Raw genomic sequence first — 20,322 nt, 5'->3', positions numbered from 1 at the left:
TATCGAATGTTCTCCCATGGCAAGAAGGAACAGAGAAGCAGGAGACAGAGATACTTTGAAAGGAGGTGCGCTCTCAGGAGGGGAAAGCGGGAAGAGCGATTCCAAGTTTAGGAAATCCTGCACGGCGCTGGAGCGTGGAAGGGCAAGGAGGAGCCAAGGGAGGCGGTGTGCAAGGCTGAGAACGGAGGGAGAGAACTGGCGTCCCGGATCTGCGGGTCCCCGTGCGGGCTGTACTAGGGCAGTGGGGAGAGGGCCGGGGGGGACAGCGAGGCCGGGGCGCCGGACACCACGCATGCGCGGGGCTGGGAGCTTAGTGGGGCGCGCGGCTGCAGTGGTCTGGGCAGACCGCCCGGGCCTCGCCCGGCGTGGGCTGCGGCCGCCCCTGCCCCAGCGCGGCGGCCGGGCTCACGCTAGTCCCCTCCCAGCCGCCCGGAACCCGGCAGCCCGGCCAGACCCGCCGAGGCCGCGACGCCGGCGTCGACAGCGGCTGCGACGGCCCTGGGAGCGCGTGAGGCTCCGGGGTCGCGGCGGCGATTGGCCGGCCGCGGCGCCCGCTCCCAGAATGCAGCGCATGGCGCGTCATTGAAGAGAGACCATGATGGCGGCGGCGCTGGGGCCCCCAGAAGTGATCGCTCAGCTGGAGAACGCGGCTAAAGTTCTGATGGTGAGGACGCCGCGCCCCTCAGACCCCGGAATTCGCGGGCCCCCTGTCGGCCCTGCCACTCCAGGCCTTGCTGCTCGCTGGGCTGGCGACTGGCAAGGGCCTCTAGGGAGCCTGAAGTGGAGGAGGAGGTGGCGGTGGCGTGGCGCAGGATTCTTCATCCTACTTTCCTCCTGCCGTCGTCCCCTCCTTCCAGGAGCTGTCCCCTTCCCCTGGCTGCTCAGCACCCCAGTCGGGCGTGGGAATATAGTGGTGTAGCAAAGAGGATTTCTTCACCTTACACCCTGCCCCACAGACTGGGTCGCAGAGCGAGGCGCCGGGAAGGAGGTTGGGGTTATCCCCGCAGGGCTTCGGTAGGGGAAATTTGTAGGGCTGTGTGACCGCTCTTGGGGAGTTGGTGTCGGGAAGGATTGGATGGCACAGCCCGGGTGCTGTTAGCAATCCTTGTTTCCTGTGCATTCGGATCCTCTAGCGCTTCCCTGACATGCAGCCACCTCTGGAGTAATTGCAGCCGGCAGCACGTGGAAGGGCCGGGCCGGCTGGAGGGAGGGAGGGGAATCGTTGAGACCAAGGTCATTGGGGCAAAACTTGGTCTAGTGCTAAGCTCCTTAAAGCTCCCGCGATTTGGAGAACTGAGTCTATGCTACTCTTTGATTTCATGCTTACACTACAATAAACAGTTTGATGAGGTTGTTTACTAAGGGAATTTGAGAAGGCCGAGTCAAAGGATAAAAGTATTACATGCAAGGAGGAGAAGTAAGGATAAACTACGTTCAGTTACTCAGTAAACAGTGTTTGTATTTGCTGGCTCAGCTTTGTTTTTGTAAATTATGACTTCGGCGTTTGTAGATGTTTTGGGAAGTTAGAGGTTCATTTGATAGCTGGATTGATTCAGACTTTCTAAGAATTGGATGCAGCCAGCTTTGTTAACCTTTTTGGACTTTTTTCCTTTTGGTTTGGTGTTAGGGTGTTTGAGCATCACATTTAAGAATATTCGAACTAATTCTAGCGTAGTTTGTTGTTCTAATATTTTACACCAGATATTTTTGTTTCTTTAGAAATCGAGAAGTCTAATAAAAGCAGGATTTACTTGCTTCATTATGAATATTAACTTAATCTACGTTTTGTCACAAAACAGACTATTGAAGGTTTTCACACTTTTGCAAATTAAGCAGAAGTAACTAGCTAGTATTCCCCTTAATACAAGATTCTTAAAAATCCCTGACATAGAGCGTTTTGTAAAATTCCTGAAATTTTCCTAGGAGCTAGGGGCTCTGTTTTCATTAGATTCTGGAAGGAGTGTGCCACCCAAAACACGGCTGTAGTTCTTACATTGATCAGGTAAAATCAGCGTCCTTCGTCATTGGCTTAATATAAACTAGTATTTGTGTTTTCCAATATCTTCCCTCTTCCCTGGCAAAGCTACTTTTATCACCTATAAAGGAGTAGGTGAGAAGAATAGTAGTAAGTACCGTTTATTGAGTGCTAGATATTGGGCTTGATGCTTTACATACTTCACATATTTTATTAATCTTTGCAACAGCTTTGCTTTACAAGGTTGAGAAAGTGTAAGTGGCCCGGGTTACACGATTACTAACTGGCTGAATTAGGTCTTGAACTCAGTTCTGTCTGGCTCTAAAGCTGTGTGTCTTTCCACTCTACCCCATCTGTCATATGTTGTATAAATAATTTGTCTAAATGCTTTTTATCTTTTCAGAGGAGAGGATTATTGAAAAAAGTGTTACGTTATTAAAAACAGGAAATTACAGCCGGGCGCGGTGGCTCATTCCTGTAATCCCAGAACTTTGGGAGGCCGAGGTGGGTGGATCATTTGAGATCAGGAGCCCAAGACCAGTCTGGCCAACACGGTGAAGCCCCATCTGCCCCATCTCTACTAAAAATACAAAAATTAGCCGGGCGTGATGGCTGGCACCTTTAATCTCAGCTACTCTGGAGGTGAAGACAGGAGAATCGCTTGAACGGGGAGGCAGAGGTTGCAGTGAGCCGAGATCGTGCTGCTGCACTCCAGTCTGGGCGACAGAGTGAGACTTCATCTCAAAAAAAAAAAAAAAAAAAAAGGAAATGACTTTTTGGAAATTTCCACTTGAGTATTCAGAAATTTGTACCAAAGATGTGTAGAGTAGTTATTGTATTATTTCTTAATATGAAAGCTATATTCCAAATTATTAATAGCTACCATTTTTTGAGTACATACTATGTTCGAGGCACTGTGCCAAGCCCTTTACATATATTACTTTTTATCTCCAGTAACTCTGTGAGGTAGGTATTATTGCTTTCATCTTCTTTTTTTTTTTTTTTTTTTTTTTGAGACCAAGTCTCACTCTATTGTCCAGGCTGGAGTGCAGTGGCACGATCTTGGCTCACTGCCACCTCCGTCTCCCGGGTTCAAGCGATTCTCCTGCCTCAGCCTCCCGAGTAGCTGGGACTGCAGGTATGTACCACCACACCCAGCTAATTTTGTATTTTTAATAGAGACAGAGTTTCACCATGTTGGCCAGGCTGGTCTTGAACTCCTGACCTTGTGATCCACCTGCCTCGGCCTCCCAAAGTGCTGGGATTACAGGTGTGAGCCACCGCACCTGGCCTGTTACTTTTGTTTTCATTTTACAGTAAGGAAACTCCAACATGTAGATGCTAAGTAATCTACACAAATTTACATAGCAAGGGGTAGAGACTCTAACTCTGGTTTGTCTGTTACCAGTCTGTGGTTCTTAAGCTGTAGGATATTGGGACCAGAAAGGAGGTAAATTAATTCATCTTTGGCTAATTAAAGTTGTTAACGCTCCTTCAATTATTAAGCATTAAGTTACATATTTTAAACAGAGTGATCTTAGCATTTATTCATCTGTGGGTCTGAATATATCTTATGGAAAATTGCTGTATTTTAACTGTTAATATGCTTTGAGATTCAAAATGCAAATAGTGATGTATTTCATAATTATTTTTGCTTAATTTTTCATTAGGTAACTCATATAGTCGTTTTATGGAAATCAGCATAGAATTTTTGAACATAGAAGAATCTTAGATCTTTTAGTATAGAGGTCTTAGGGAGTCTAGGATGAATATCAGAAGGAAATTGTAACAAATTTTTTGGTGTAAACGTACATTTTTAGTAATAGGGTCTAGAGCTTTTATCACCGTCTCTGAGAGACTAGAAACTGAAAAATAAGAACCAAGTCTAAGCATTCTCCCTTCCATGCTACAGATGGGGAAACTGAGGTTCAAAGAGGTAGAAGTGACTTGCCCAAGGTAGGTCACAGAGCAAATTCATGATATAACTGATCTAGGCTGAGATCACCAGACTCCCCTTTCAGAACTTTTACTCTTTTTTTTTTTTTTACTTTTTTAAACTCAACCATGTTGGTTCTCAGTCAACATATACTATAAATGTTACATTTTATTGCTTGATGGAAAATGTCTAAATAGGGTGCATCTATATTCAATCAATTTAGGTTATTGGATAAGCTGCCAGATAAAGTAGTACAGTCGTCCCTCGGTATCCATGAGAGGTTAGTTCCAGAAGCCGCCTCCACCCATGGACATCAACCGTGCATTGATATTTAAGTCCCCCCAATCCCCTCCCTTTCTTTTGAGACAGGGTCTCTGTTCCCCAGGCTGGAGTATAGTGGCATGATCACGGCTCACTGCAGCCTTGAATGGGTAATTTTTTAAAAACATTTTTTTCTAGAGAGGATCTCACTATGTTGCCCAGGCTAGTCTTGAGCTCAAGTGATACTCTTGCCTTGGCCTCCTAAAGTGCTGGAATTATAGGCATAAGCTACTGTGCCCGGCTGAGTTTCTTATATGATACGGTATGGTAATTGTGTATGACCTATGCACGTTCTCCTGTATACTAAAATGTAGGAGGTGTTTTGATTTTAGAGACAACATTATTGAAAAGTTTAGTGTTCTTATAGTATTGATGCCACATTCATTTGAAGTCCAAAGAGCGCTTTATGTATTGTCTTGAATTTGCTTGGTTTTGTAGCCCTGTCTTCATTAGGTTGTTTTGGATTGTCCTTAGTGATTGTGTGTAGCAATAATATAAGATAGTGCAGAGCACACATATTAACTGATACATTATAGAAAAGTAATTTTCATAGGTTTTTTTTTTCCTTTTGAGACAGTCTTACTCTGTTGCCCAGGCTGGAGTGCAATGGTGCAGTCTCAGCTCACTGTAACCTCTGCCTCCCAGGTTCAAGTGATTCTCCTGCCTCAGCCTCCCAAGTAGTTGAGATTGCGGGTGCCTGACACCATGCCTGGGTAATTTTTGTATTTTTAGTAGAGATGAGGTTTCAACACGTTGGCCAGGCTGGTCTTGAACTCCTGACCTCAGGTTATCCTCCCACCTTGGTCTCCCAAAGTGCTGGGATTAACAGGTGTGAGCCACTGCACCCGGCCCATACATTTGCTTTTAAACCAGGATGGATTTAGTGAGTGTAAATCCAACTTTAATAAACGAGATTCATGACTGGTTTTCATAGATTTTATTGTAGTGGAATCTGGTTAATATCTTCTAAAATACTTGCACATCTGTAGTCCTATAGAAAAATTTTTGTCTTCATTCTCATATCAGTCCTGTGAAGTAAATAGGATGAGATATTCCTAAACCTTATAAATGAGAAAACCTGGCCAGGCATGGTGGCTCACACCTATAATCCTAGCACTTTGGGAGGCCAAAGTGGGTGGATCATCTGAGGTCAGGAGTTCGAGACCAGCCTGGCCAACATGGCGAAACCATGACTCTACTAAAAACACAAAAATTAGCTGGGTGGGGTGGTGCATACCTATAGCGTAATCCCAGCAACTTGGGAGGCTGAGGCAGGAGAATCACTTGACCCCAGGAGGCAGAGGTTGCAGTGAGCTGAGATTGTGCCATTGCACTCCAGCCTGGGCTATAGAGCGGGACTCTGTCTCAAAACAAATAGAATAAATAAATAAATAAATAAATAAGAAAACCTGATATTCAGAGATGACAAATGATATGCCTGTTGTCATATAGCTAGTTTGGATCTGGAATCCAATTTCTGGCCATTGATTTGTTTTAGAACATTTCTTCAGTGTATAGAAACACAGCATGTTAGACACTATGCTGTGTATGCTGAGGAGACAGAAGAAGCACCTTCTTTTCAAGGAGTGGAGAAAGGCAAAAATATTGGCAAATGTTGGTTGGTAATGTTATAATAGAAGTAGGTACAAACATCTATCTCAGGCTGAGATGGGGACTGAGAAAGGGCTTCTTGGAATAGGTAACCCTTAAGCTGAATCATGAAAAATAAATTGGAGTTTTCTAGTTTGATAAGCAATATCCCAGGTAGAGATATATATTTTGGGGAATATAGTTTGAGAGAATATAGCTTGGGGAAATACAGTGAGTTTGAGGAATACTTGAGCATTTATATAGTAGATATTTCCTGAGACCTTCAATGTATAAGGTGCACTGCCTTTATTTTTTTGTAACCACAGTACACGTCATAAAAATGAAAATTTTAATTAATTGAATCTACTTTTCTTATTTGAAAGATGCATTATAGTAAGTATGCATTTTTGTTTATTTCAGCCCTGTCTTGTAGTACCTGTGGTGGCACTAGATATTAGAAAACTGATACTAACAGAATTCTTTTTCTCAAAAAAGCTAATTAATAGGAAATTTATATTTCAAATTCAGTTCAGTTAAATGTGTATTTGCAGTTGGACTTGTGTCAGACTAATTGGAACGTAGCCAGTGATCCAGAGAAGAATGCGAAAAGACATTTGAAATCATCCATAGATGCCTGAAAGGCAGTTGTTAAAATTTAACAGCATTTTATGATTAAAACAATTGGATAAATTAGGAATTGAAGGGAATTCCCAATATGATAGCAAATAGTTATCTGAAACCATGTATTAAATGATGATATCCTCAGAAGTAAAACAGGAATCCTAATATAACTGTTATTTAACACCTTCTGGAGGGTCTAACTGATAGAGTAGTATAAAAAATGGGAATAAGTGCAGATATTGGAAAGAAAGGTCAAAAAATGATTATTTGCAGGTGATATGACATTTCGGAAAAAAAGTTTAAGCAAAATAACTAAAAGACTGTTGGAACCACTAGTTCTTTGGAAAGATGACCAGATATAAGAAAAATAAATGGGTTGCAAGATTTCCTTTATATCAACAGTGATCAGCTTAAAATTGGAAAAAAGATCCCATTCTATTAGAAATAAAAACTTTGGAAATAAATTATAGGGCACTGATAAGAAACATGCACCATTTTTATGAAGAACATGATACAGCTTATTTGCAGAATATAAAAGAGCTGAATTAAATGAAGGCTATGCTCCTTGGTCTGAAAGGTCAATCCGGTTAAGGTGGCAATTTCTCCCTCATTCATCTCTAAATTGAATATAATGTCAATCAAAATCTCTCTTTCCTCCTCACCCTTTTCTGAGGTGGGAGAAAAATTAATTGATTAGAAAATATATCTGGAAGTCTGTGAAGGGTTTGGGGACTTGATGTAGCAACTATTACAATGTATTCAGAAGCTACAGTAATTGAAACATAGCGTTGGCATAGGAAAAGAATAGAAAGTTAGAATAGTCTAGAAACAGAACTAAGAATAAAATGGTATTTCACATTGTAAAGGTATAGGGAAGTATGCTACAAGTTTTCGATACAAGAGCCTTAAATATACAGCTGACCCCCAGCTATTTCACTTCTGGCCATCTATTCAGTTTATGGAAATACTTGCTTATACACAAAAAATGTTTACTGTAGTGAAGATTGAAACAGCGTAAATGTCCGGTTATACCAAATGGATTTAATGTACTGGTATTATGTATAATGGAATTTTATGGAACTCTTAAAAAATATGGTATATCTAAAATGTGATAATTTTTTTAAAATGGGAAGATCTGAATGAACATGGAAAGATACTCAAAATAAGATGAAAAATTGCAGAATAGAATATATGATCCCATTTCTGTTTTCTAGAAAAAGTTCTGTATATATTTGTATATGCATAGAAACGGAAATGGAAGGCCTATACTAAACTTCTTTTTTTTTTTTTGAGACAGAGTCTTGCTCTGTCGCCCAGGCTGGAGTGCAATGGTGCGATCTCGGCTCACTGCAACCTCTGCCTCTCAGGTTCAAGCGATTCTCCTTCCTCAGCCTCCCGAGTAGCTAGGATTACAGGCATGCACCACCACACCCAGCTAATTTTTGTGTTTGTAGTAGAGACAGGGTTTCACCATGTTGGCCAGGCTGGTTTCGAACTCCTGACCACAGGTGATCTGCCAGCTTCGGCCTCTCAAAGTGCTGGGATTACAGGTGTGAGCCACTGTGCCTGGCCTATACTAAACTTCTAAGAATGGCTACATAGGGAATGAGATTGCACATGGAAGGAGTGCTTAATATAGTTTTAATATAGCTTGAATTTTTTACAATATAAAAATTTAGACCATAAATTAATACTCCATTTTAGTAAATTTGAGTGTTGCATGCGTTTCTATTTTCTTTTCTTTGAGATGGAGTCTCACTCTGTTGCCTAGGCTGGAGTGCAGTGGCGCAATCTCGGCTGCCTGCTACCCCTGCCTCCCGGGTTCAAGCAATTATCCTGCTTCAGCCTCTAGAGTAGCTGGTACTACAGGTGCACCCCACCATGCCTGGCTAATTTTTGTATTTTTAGTAGAGCCAATATTTTACCATGTTGACCAGGCTGTTCTCAAACTCCTGACCTCAGGTGATCTGCTCGCCTCAGCCTCCCAGAGTGCTGAGATTACAGGCGTGAGATACCACACCCAGCCTGAATGTTGCATGTGTTTAAAAAAAAATCTACCTTTCTTTTTTTTGAGATGAAGTTTCACTCTTGTTGCCCAGGCTGGAGTGCAATGACGCCGTCTCGGCTCACTGCTGCCTACACCTCCTGGGTTCAAGTGATTCTCCTGCCTTAGCCTCCCCAGTAGCTGGGATTTACAGGCACCTGCCATGATGCCTGGCTAATTTTTTGTATTTTTAGTAGAGACGGGGTTTTACCATGTTGGCCAGGCTGGTCTCGAACTCCTGACCCTCAGGTGATCCACCTGCCTTGGCCTCCCAAAGTGCTGGGATTATAGGCGTGAGCCACCACACCTGGACAAAAAAAATCTATTTTTAAAATCTACTTCCTTGAATGTCCTGCAATTATTTTTATGTTGAAGAATGTTCAAAGCTGTATCATGGTTCAGACTAAGACTAGGTTTGTGGTTTTGCATTTATAGACTTATAAATACAAATGCAGGGCATTCCATTTCCACAGATTTGTTTAGTCACTGCTAAGTATAACATAACCTTGTTAATAAATAAAAGGAAAAATGTCTTTTGAGTGAGAAAGAGCTAATAGAAAACTGATAAACTTTATTCTGGAAAAGAGATAGGGATTCACTCTTTCGCTGTTTGTAATTATGGGAAAAATTAGGTCCATTGTAATTTGACAATATTTTAGAGTAGGGTTTTTCAGAGTTTAGAACATGCATAACCAATCTTAGGGTGATTATTAAAACTGCAGATTTCTGGCTGGACACAGTGGCTTACACCTGTAATCCCAGCACTTTGGGAGGCTGAGGCGGGCATATCACCTGAGGTCGGGAGTTCGAGACCAGCCTGACCAACATGGAGAAACCCTGTCTCTACTAAAAATACAAAATTAGCCGGTGTGGTGGCGCATACCTGTATTCCCAGCTACTCAGGAGGCTGAGGCAGGAGAATCGCTTGAACCCGGGAGGCGGGGAATGCAGTGAGCCGAGATCGTGCCATTGCACTCCAGCCTGGGCAACAAGAGCGAACTCTGTCTCAAAAACAAAACAAAACAAAAAACTGCGGTTTCGGCCGGGCGCGGTGGCTCACACTTGTAATCCCAGCACTTTGGGAGGCCGAGGCGGGCGGATCACGAGGTCAGGAGATCAAGACCACGGTGAAACCTCATCTCTACTAAAAATACAAAAAAATTAGCCGGGCGTGGTGGCGGGTGCCTGTAGTCCCAGCTACTCGGAGAGGCTGAGGCAGGAGAATGGCGTGAACCCGGAAGGCAGAGCTTGCAGTGAGCCAAGATCACGCCACTGCACTCCAGCCTGGGTGGCAGAGTGAGACTCTGTCTCAAAAAAAACAAAACAAAAAAAAAAACACTGCAGTTTCGTTTGCCTTACCTACGAAGGTTCTAATTTAGGAGGCCATGTTTCTTTCTTTTTTTTGAGACAGGGTCTCACCCTGTCACCCAGCCAGGAGTGCAGTGGCGCAATGCATGTTTAGGCTCACTGCAACCTCCGCAACCTCCGCCTCCCAGGTTCAAGCAATTCTCCTGACTTGGCCTCCTGCGTAGCTGGGATTACAGGCACGTGCCACCATGCCCGGCTAATTTTTGTATTTTTAGTAGAGGCAGGGTTTCACCATGTGAGGGAGTTTCACCATGTTGGCTAGACTGGTCTCGAACTCCTGACCTGGTGATCCTCCCACCTTGGCCTTGGAGGCCGTGTTTCTTTCCATATCCTCATTTTTTTGTCTTTCTTAGTGGGTCTGAAGGGTCAGTATAGTGAGTGGGTGGCCTCTGCCTTGTATCCGAGCCATAAGACTGTTTCTGTCTACTGTCTTTGTTGTCCAGCCAGGGCTACCTACATAATTTGCAGGGCCCAGTGAAAATGAAAATGTAAGGCCTCTTGTTCACAAAAAGCAGGGGAAAATGCCATTAAATGTTGTGAAATATAAAGCATTTTTCTTTAAAAATGTTTGTACTTTGTGAGGCTTTGGATAAGTTACTGCCTTTCCAGCTTCTTTTGACTCTTTTCCAATTGCTTTTTCTCTTCATCAGCCACACTAGCTTTTTTGCAACCCTTCCCACTTGTGTCCTGTGTCCTGTCACAGGGCCTCTCATATACTAGTCCTTCTGTCTGGAATGCTTTTCTTCACTGTCACTTCATCCTTCAGTTCTCTCAGTAGTCAGTTTCTCAGGGAAGCTTTCCTTAGCCTGCCTGAAAGGTGAGATTCACCTGTCCTTTTATAACAGTGTAGTTCTTTTATTTATTTATTTATTTTTTACTTTTTGGAGTTAGGATCTTACTCTAAAACCCAGCTGGAATGCAGTGGTGTGATCATGACTCACTGCAGCCTCAAACTCCTGGGCTGAAGCGATCCTCCCCCTTCAGCCTCCCGAGTAGGTGGGACCACAGGTGCATGCCACCACACCTGGCTATGTTATAATGTTTATGTAGAGATGAAGTATTGCTGTATTGCCCAGGGTGGTCTCAAATTATTGGTAGTTCTTTTATAACACCTCATTTATGTGATTGATTAATGAACATTGGTCTCTGTTGCTGGACTCTAATGTATATTTGTTCAGGGACCCTGTTTGCTTTTCCTTAATTATGTGTGTCTAGTACAGGGCTTGGCACCTTGTTGCTCAGTAATATTTGTTGAATGAAAAAAAAATGAATGAATAAATGAGGAAGGGAGTAGTGTGAAATGAGACTAGGGAAATAGAGGCTGGGCTATCTTAAGGTTTTGTTTGCTGTAATCATTAGCTTGAATTCACACAGTATAAAATTTGGCTGGGCATGGTGGCTCACACCTGTAATCCCAGCACTTTGGGAGGCCGAAGCGGGAGGATCGCCTGAAGTCAGGAGTTCGAGACCAGCCTGGCCAACATGGTGAAACCCCATCTCTATTAAAAATATAAAACAATTAGCCAGGCATGGTGGTGCATGCCTGTAATCCCAGCTACTCAGGAGGCTGAGACAGGAGAATCGCTTGAACCCGGGAGGTGGAGGTTGCAGTGAGTCAAGATCGTGCCACTGCACTTGTGGTGAGATTGCACCACTGTACAGCACTTGGAGTGAGCTGAGATCGTGCCACTGCAGTCCAGCCTAAAAGAGCAAAACTCCGTCTCAAAACAAAACAAAACCTGTCAGATTTGTGATTTTGATGTTTGACTGGTAGCAGTGTGAAAAATCTTGTCTGTCGCTCCACCTCTCTGGGAGGATGAAGCAGGAGAATTGCTTGAGTCCGGGAGTTCAAGTTCAGCCTGGGCAATATAGCAAGACCCTTTTTTTTTTTTTGAGACGGAGTCTTGCTCTGTCACCCAGGCTGGGTATTTTAGTAGAGACAAGGTTTCACTGTGTTGCCCAGGCTGGTCTCGAACTCCTGAGCCCAGGCAATCCGCCCGCCTCAGCCTCACAAAGTGCTAGGATTACAGATGTGAGCCACCACGGCTGGCCCAAGAGCCCATCTTTTAAAAAAAAATAGAGAAATAATAACCACTACCTCAGGGAGTTAGTGCAAAGATAAAATGATTTAACATACATTGAAAGAAAAGTGTTTAGTATAGTGCCTGGGGTATAGTAAATGCTCTGTAAATGTTAGCAGCTATTTTGTACTTTAATGTATCAAATAACATGGTATCAAATCAAGATAACCTTATAGTAAGCACTTGATAAATACATGTTGAGTTAATTAGATTTCTTCTAGAGTAATGCTAGCTGATAGAACTTTCTGTGCTGATGGAAGTGTTCTTTATCTGCTCTCTCCAATATGGTAGCCACTAACCACATGTATCTTGAGCTCTTGTAACATGGATAGTGTAAGGGAGCCACTGTGGTAGTGGGTACTGTGTTAGACACCACAAGTCTAGAGTGTGGCTGTTTGCTCTTTTTTTTTTTTTTTTTTTAATTGAGACGGAGTTTTGCTCTTGTTGCCCAGGCTGGAGTGCAATGGCGCAATCTTGGCTCACAGCAACCTCCGCCTCTTGGATTCAAGCAACTCTCCTGCCTCACCCTCCCAAGTAGCTGGGATTACAGGCATGCCCCACCCACCATACCATGCCTGGCTAATTTTGTATTTTTAGTAGAGATGGGGTTTCTCTATGTTGGTCAGGTCAGGCTGGTCTCAAAACTCCCGACCTCAGGTGATTGGCCCACCTTGGCCTCCCAAAGTGCTGAGATTACAGGCATGAGCCAACGCTCACAGCCTGCTCTTATTTTTTTTTTTTTTTTTTGAGGCAGGGTCTCATTCTGTTGCCCAGGCTGGAGTACAGTTGCGCAATCTTGGCTCACGCCATCCTCTGCCTCCCAGGCTCAAGCAGTCCTCCAGCCTCAGCCCTCTGAGTAGCTGGGGGTACAGGCACACACCAACCGTACCTGGCTAATTTTTGTATTTTAGTAGAGACAGGGTTTCGCCATGTTATCCAGGCTGGTGTTGAACTCCTGAGCTCAAGCAATCTGCCCGCCTCAGCCTCCCTAAGCGCTGGGATTACAAGCATGAGCCACCTTGCCTGGCCATGCTCTTTGCATATTTCTTCTGATGTGTAAATACTGATTTCAATTTCTTTATTTCTTTTTTTTTTAGACAGAGTCTTGCTGTCTTGCCCAGGCTGGAGTACAGTGGCACAATATCAGCTCACTGCAACCTCCACCTCCTGGGCTCAAGCAATCCTCCCACCTCAGCCTCCCAGGTAGCTGGGACTATAAGCATGGGCCACCATGCCTGGCTAATTTTTGCATTTTTTGTAGAGACAAGGTTTGTCTGTGTTGCCCAGGCTGGTCTTGAACCCTTGGGCTCAAGCGATCCTCCCACCTCAGCCTCTCCAAAGTGCTGGGATAACAGGCATAAGCCACCATGCCCAGCTCCTGATTTCACATTTCAAATAATTCTTATAGGTTCTAGCTCATTATTTCTGGTTATTGCATTCCCACTGTCAAAATGCAGTACTGATTTTAGATATTAAATGCATCCTTAACAGGTTTCTGTCTTCTTATTACTTCTGGTTCTTTTTCTTGCTCTAGCATCAGCAAAACATAATGCTTTGGAAAACATCGGTAGCACACAATATTGATGAAGAGAAGATGACTATTCTTTGCTTTGTAGTTGTAAATCATTTTCGTTTTTAGATTTATAAATGGCAATTAGAGTGATCAAAACAGTTTTTCATTAACTTTATATATACACCTACCTTTAGCATTTGCCCACTTACAAACTTATCAAGCAAATTTTTTACACACAAATCATAAAAGATGAAAGAATGGTATTACATGTTCTTTCAGCAAAACAGATTGTTTTGGGTTCTTGTCACAGAATATTGGATAATGATGTAATTCTCATGTAATGACTGTCTGAATGAGATTACCATATTTTTTTCCTTGGAAGTACGTTCGTTCATTGATTGTTGAGTTGGAGAAAATTCATTTAGGGCAGGATTTCTCAAACTTGCCATTATTAGCATTTCAGGTGGATGCTTTTTGTTGCTGAGGGCTGGTTTGTGCATTGTAGGATGTTTAGCAGTGTCCCTACCCTCTATCCACTAGTTGCCATTAGTGCTCCCCAGTTGTGGCAACCAGAAATGTTTCCAGACACTGCCAGATGTCCCTTGGGGGACAAAATTACCTAAATTAAGAACCACTGAAACAACATCATCATCTGAAGACTCAAGGTCTGAGATGACACGTGATCCATTTTACTGTGATCGACAGAGTCTAGAGCAGTTCAGTCTGTAAAAACTTTCTGCAGTAATAGGAATATTCTGTATTTGTGTTTTGCAATGTGATAATTACTAGCCATGCACACATGGCACTTGAAATATCCCTAGTATATCTGAGGAGCTAAATTTTTAGTTAACTTAAACAGTCTCATGTCTAGTGGCTACCACATTGAAGAACACAAAAAGAGTGTCTTTTTGCCGGGTGCAGTGGCTCACGCCTGTAATCCCAGCACTTTGGGAGGCTGAGGTGGGTGGATCACTTGAGGTCAGGAGTTTGAGACCAGCCTGATCAACATGGTGAAATCTCGTCTCTACTAAAAATGACAAACAAAAAAATTAACTGGGAACTGGGCATGGTGGCACACGCCTGTGACCCCAGGTACTTGGGAGGCTGAGGCAGGAGAATCACTTGAACCCGGGAGGCGGAGGTTGCAGTGAGCCAAGATCACACCATTGCACTCCAGCTTGGGCAACAAGAGCGAAACTCTGTCTCAAAAAAAAAAAAAAAAAAAAAAGTGTCTTTTTGCCTTCATCTTCTGACTTATCTCGTAATTGTGAATGTGAAATGTCTTTTGTCAGTTTTCTTCTCCTTGTCATTATGGTTGGGAAATGAAAAATTTCTAATTCTCAACAGTATTCAATGAAACCTTTCAAAAAAGACCACCAGGCTGGGTGCAGTGGCTCATGCTTGTAATCGCAGCACTTTGAGAGGCCAAGGCAAGCAGATCACTTGAGCCCAGGAGTTTTGAGACTGGAGTGGGTAACATGGCGAAACTCTGTCTCTACAAAAAAAAAAAAAAAAAAAATTATCCATGTGTGGAGGCCTGCACCTGTAGTCTCATCTACTCAGGAGGCTGAGGTGGGAGCATCCATCGAGTCTGGGAGGTCAAAGTTTCAGTGAGCTATGATTACAACACTGCACTCCATCCAGCCTAGGTGACAGAACAAGACCCTGACTCAAACAAAACAAAACAAAACAAAACAAAACCCCCACCAGGTTTCTTTTATATCTTCTCAAAAGATCATGCCATATACTTGGGGCAATGTAGTAAAAAAAATTGAGGGTAATGTAATAGGGTTGATTTATTTAGTTATTGCCTCTTCCATATTTCATCACTCATTTTCTTATTATTTTAGTCTTTTTTTTTTTTTTTTTTTGAGATGGAGTTTTGCTCTTGTTGCCCAGGCTGCCATACAATGGCACAATCTCAGCTCACTGCAACCTCTGCCTCCTGGGTTCAAGTGATTCTCCTGCCTCAGCCTCCCGAGTAGCTGGGATTACAGGCGTACACTACCATGCCTGGCTAATTTTTCTATTTTTAGTAGAGATGGGGTTTTGCCATGTTGGCCAGATTGGTCTTGATATCCTGACCTCAAGTGATTCACCTGTCTCAGCCTCCCAAAGTGGCGGAATTATAGATAGGCGTGAGCCACTGAGCCCGACCTCTTTTTCTTTTTCTTTTCTTTTTTGAGACAGAGTCTGACTCTGTCACCCAGGCTGGAGTGCCGTGGTATGATGTTGGCTCACTGCAACCTCCGCCTCCCGAATTCGAGTGATTCACCTGCCTCCGCCTCCCAAGTAGCTGGGACTACAGGTGTGCACTACCACGCCAGGCTAATTTTTGGATTTTGAGTAGAGATGAGGTTTCACCATGTTGGCCAGGCTGGTCTTGAACTCCTGACTTCAAGCGATCCACCAGCCTCAGCCTCCCAAAGTGCTGGGATTACAGGCATGAGCCACTGCGCTCGGCCTTGTTTATTTTCTAATGTTAACTCTGTTTTGTATTTCTAGGATACCTAACTTGGTCACAGTGTATATTATTATCGTCATTATTATTTTTAACATCCATTGTTGGATTTGGTTTATGAAATATCTTATTAATATTTTTAATTGACTCATAATTGCATACATTCATGGGGTACAGTGTAATGTTTTAATATATATATACAACGTGGAATGATTAAGTCAAGTTAATTAACATATCCATCACCTCCCTTATGTGAAATATCTTACGATTTCTTCTTCTGTGTTCACGAGTAGGACTGACGTATAAATTTCTTTTCCTCCACTGTTGTCATCTGGTTTTGCTATTGGCATATTTATGATGATATGCTGGGCTCTTAAAATGGCGTAAAGAGTGTTTCCTGTTTTGTAGTCTCTTGAAGAAATCTGTATAGGATTGGAATTGCTGTATTTATCACAATAAATTTGTTTGCTATCCTTTTTTTTTTTTTTTGGGACGGAATTTCACTCTTGTTGCCCAGGCTGGAGTGCAATGGTGCAATCTCGGCTCACTGCAACATCTGCCTCCCGGGTTCAAGCAATTCTGCCTCAGCCTCGTGAGTAGCTAGGATTACAGGCATGCACCACCACGCCTGGCTAATTTTGTATTCTTAGTAGAGACGGGGTTTCTGCATGTTGGTCAGGCTGGTCTTGAATTCCCGACCTCAGGTGATACGCCCGCCTCGGCCTCCCAAAGTGCTGGGATTACAGGCATGAGCCAACACGCCCAGCCTTGTTTGCTATCCTTTTAATGTCTTTTTATTTTCCAAGGCATCTGTAGTTGCTTTCTCTTTTAATTCTTGCTTGTTTATATATTTGTGTTTTTCCTCTCCAATTTTATTAGTTATTCCAAATAAAGAACTTTTGGCTTTTTTGTTTATTGTAAACTATAGTTTTATTTTGTTTTGTTTTGAGACAGTCTTGTTCTGTTGCCCAGGCTGGTGTGCAGTAGCGTGACCTCTGCAGTGGCTCACTGTACCTACCGCATCTTGGGTTCAAGGGATTCTCCTGCTTCAGCCTCCCGAGTAACTGGGATTACAGGCATGAGTCACCACTACAACTAATTTTTTATATTTTTAGTAGAGACAGGGTTTTACCATATTGGCCAGGCTGGTCTTGAACTCCCAACCTCAAGTGATCCACCCGCCTCAGCCTCCCAAAGTGCTGGGATTACAGGTGTGAGCCACCGTGCCCAGCCTATAGATATATATATATATATATTTATATATATATATATATAAAATTTATTTATTTATTTATTTTTGAGATGGAGTCTCGTTCTGTTGCCCAGGCTGGAGTGCAGTGGCGAGATCTTGGCTCACTGCAACCTCCGCCTCCTGGGTTCAAGCGATTCTCCTGCCTCAGCTTCCCAAGTAGCTGGGATTATAGGCGCACGCCACCATACCCAGCTAATTTTTGTATTTTTAGTAGAGATGGGGTTTCACCATGTTGGTCAGGCTGGTCTTAAACTCCTGACCTCGTGATCTGCCCGTCTCGGCCTCCCAAAGTGCTGGGATTAACAGGCGTGAGCCACTGCGCCCAGCCTGGCCTATACATTTTCTGATTTCCATTATGATTTTTTTCATCCTTGAATTTTTCTAGTTTTTGTTATTGTTATGGTAAATCAATTTCTTACTTAATTGCTCTTGGTCAGATAATATGTCATGTACATACCAGTTATTTAAAATTTGTTTGGATATGCCTTACAGTCTAGTGTGTTGTCAGTTTTTGTTCAGTATGTGTTTGAAAAGAATGTGATATTTACTTAAAGGTGCAATGTATTTATGCTATTAAATCAAATTCGTTAGATACTTCTGTCTTCCTAAGCTAACAGTTACTGAGAGTTACATGTTAATCTTCCACTCTAGTGGATTTGTTGGTAGTTCTGTCTGTTGTGTTTTGTACGTATAAATTGTATTGCATGCCATTGTAGTTGACCCTTTTATAATTATGAGATGGCCCAGCATCTTTTAGTAATATTTTGCCCTAAATTCTGTTTTTCTCTGATAGCTATATCAATTTCATTAACTTTATTTTGATTAGAATGTTTTTTTCTACTTTTGTAAACTTATTTTATTTTTTCATTTTTATTTTAAAAATTATTTTGTAGAGATAAGGGCTTGCTTTGTTAACCAGGCTGGTCTTGAGCTCCTGACCTCATGTGATCTTCCTGCCTTGGCCTCCCAAAGTGTTGGGATCACAGGCATGAGCCATTGCACGAGGACTTTTTCCATCTTTGTGCTTTCAACCTTTCCATGCCCTTGAGTTTTATATTTATTTCTTATAAACAGCATAATTTTGGATTTTCTTTTTTATTCAGTCTGTCAATTTTAGTTTTTTATGTAGAGCATTTAGTTTATTACATTTACTTGTCATTACTGATAAATTATAATTTATTTGTTATCTTACTGTGTGTGCATATGATTTTTTTCTTTCTTGCCTTCTTTTAGGGCTTGATAATCTTTTGTTTCTCATTTCATAGTTTGTTGTCATAAACTGTGTTCTTAGTTTTAATATCTTATTGACCACAGTAAACATTTTAACATGCATATTCAATTTAGTCCAAAGATAATATGTATATTCTGTCCCAGCCAGAGTAATACAAAGACTAGCTTAAAAATACCTCTCTCCTGGCTGGGCATGGTGGCTTATACCTGCAATCCTAGCACTTTGGGAGGCCAAGACGGGCGGATCACCTGAGGTTGGGAGTTCGAGACCAGCCTGACCAACATGGAGAAACCCCATCTCTACTAAAATACAAAATTAACCAGCGTGGTGGCACATGCCTGTAATCCCAGCTAGCTGGGAGGCTGAGGCTTGAACCTGGGAGGTGGAGGTTGCAGTGAGCCGAGATTGCGCCATTGCATTCCAGCCTGGGCAACAAGAGCGAAACTCCGTCTCAAAAAACAAACAAACAAAACAAACAAACAAAAACCTCTTTTACTTAATGCACTATTGCTGTCCAGAGTTTTAATTGTCTTTTTTCATTTTCTCAAAGTAATCTTTACTTGTTTTTGTTTTAAGAGGCAGGGTCTTGCTCTGTCACCCAGACTGAAGCACAGTGGCGCAATTAAAGCTCACTGCAGCTTCAAACGTTTGGGCTCAAGTAATCCTCCTGCCTTAGCCTCCCAGGTAGAATCATTTTAAAAATACAATACTTGGCCATGTGCGGTTGCTCATGCCTCTAATCCCAGAATTTTGGGAGGCTGAGGCAGGAGAATCACTTGAGCCCAGGATTTTGAGACCAGCCTGGGTAACATGGCAAAATCCCATCTCTATAAAAATACAAAGAATTTAGCCAGGTGTGGTGTCATGCACCTATGGTCCCAGCTACTCCGGAGGCTGAGGTGGAAGGACTGCTTGAGCCTGAGAGGTTGATGCTGCAGTGAGCCGAGATTGTACTACTGCAGTATATAGCCTGGGTGATAGATTGGATTGGATTGGATTGGATCGGATTGGATCGGATCAGATCAGATCGGATTATATTGTATTTATTTTTAAGAGACAGGGTCTTACCCCCTTGCCCAGGCTGGAGTGCAGTGGTGTGATCTTGGCTCACTGCACCCTTGACCTCCTGAGCTCAAGTAATCCTGCTTCAGCCTCCTAAATAGCTAAGACTACAGGTGGAGGCCATCATGCCCAGCTATTTATTTATTTGTGAGACAAATCAATTTTTGAGACTGCCTTGTTGCCCAGGGCAGTCTTGAACTCCTGGGCTTAAGCGATCCTCCTGCCTCGGCCTCCCAATGTGCCAGGATTGCAGGTGTGAGCCACCTCACCTGGCCTTAGTGAACATATTTAACAATATGTTTGGCCAGGTGTGGTGGCTCATTCCTGTAATCACAGCACTTCAGGAGGCCGAGGCATGTGGATCACCTGAGGTTGGGAGTTCGAGACCAGCCTGACCAACATGGAGTAACCCCATCTCTACTAAAATACAAAATTAGCCGGACGTGGTGGCGCATGCCTGTAATCCCAGCTACTCGGGAGGCTGAGGCAGGATAATCGCTTGAACCCAGGAGGTGGAGGTTGCGGTGAGTGGAGATCGCACCATTGCACTCCATCCTGGGCAACAAGAGCAAAACTCTGTCTCAAAAACAAAAAAAAACCAATACAATATGTTTACTCCATAGTCTTTTGCATTCAAGATCATTAATTTGGGTTCACTTTACTTGAAGTATTTTCTTTAGAATTTTTTTAGGGAAGAGTAGTTTGGTGGTAAACTCTCTTGGTTTTTATTTGTAGGAACATGCTTTCATTATACTGTAGTCCCTGAAAGATCATTTTTCTAGATAGACATTTCTAGGTTAATAGTTATTTTCTTTCAATACCCTGAAAATGTTATTCTGATCTCTCTTGTCTGGCTTATCTTATTGC

At 42.7% G+C, this 20,322-nt stretch overlaps 1 protein-coding gene across 3 annotated transcripts in view; it reads left to right on the top strand.

The window, feature by feature from the left end:
• The first annotated feature begins 552 nt into the window (after positions 1-552).
• Positions 553-20,322, top strand: part of XPO4 (exportin 4) — a 121,980-nt gene continuing 102,210 nt past the window's right edge. For all 3 annotated transcript variants that reach the window (XM_058437797.1, XM_058437796.1, XM_032150709.2), the window contains exon 1: positions 553-664. In XM_058437797.1, coding sequence (XP_058293780.1) covers positions 596-664 — 69 coding nt within the window. In that variant the 5' untranslated portion in view covers positions 553-595. The remainder of the gene's footprint in view (positions 665-20,322) is intronic.

This window comes from Hylobates moloch, unplaced genomic scaffold (assembly GCF_009828535.3).
Source record: "Hylobates moloch isolate HMO894 unplaced genomic scaffold, HMol_V3 SCAFFOLD_4, whole genome shotgun sequence".
NCBI classification, from domain to species: domain Eukaryota; kingdom Metazoa; phylum Chordata; class Mammalia; order Primates; family Hylobatidae; genus Hylobates; species Hylobates moloch.
Note: the sequence above shows the minus strand (reverse complement) of the source record. Positions and strands in the feature narration are given on the sequence as shown.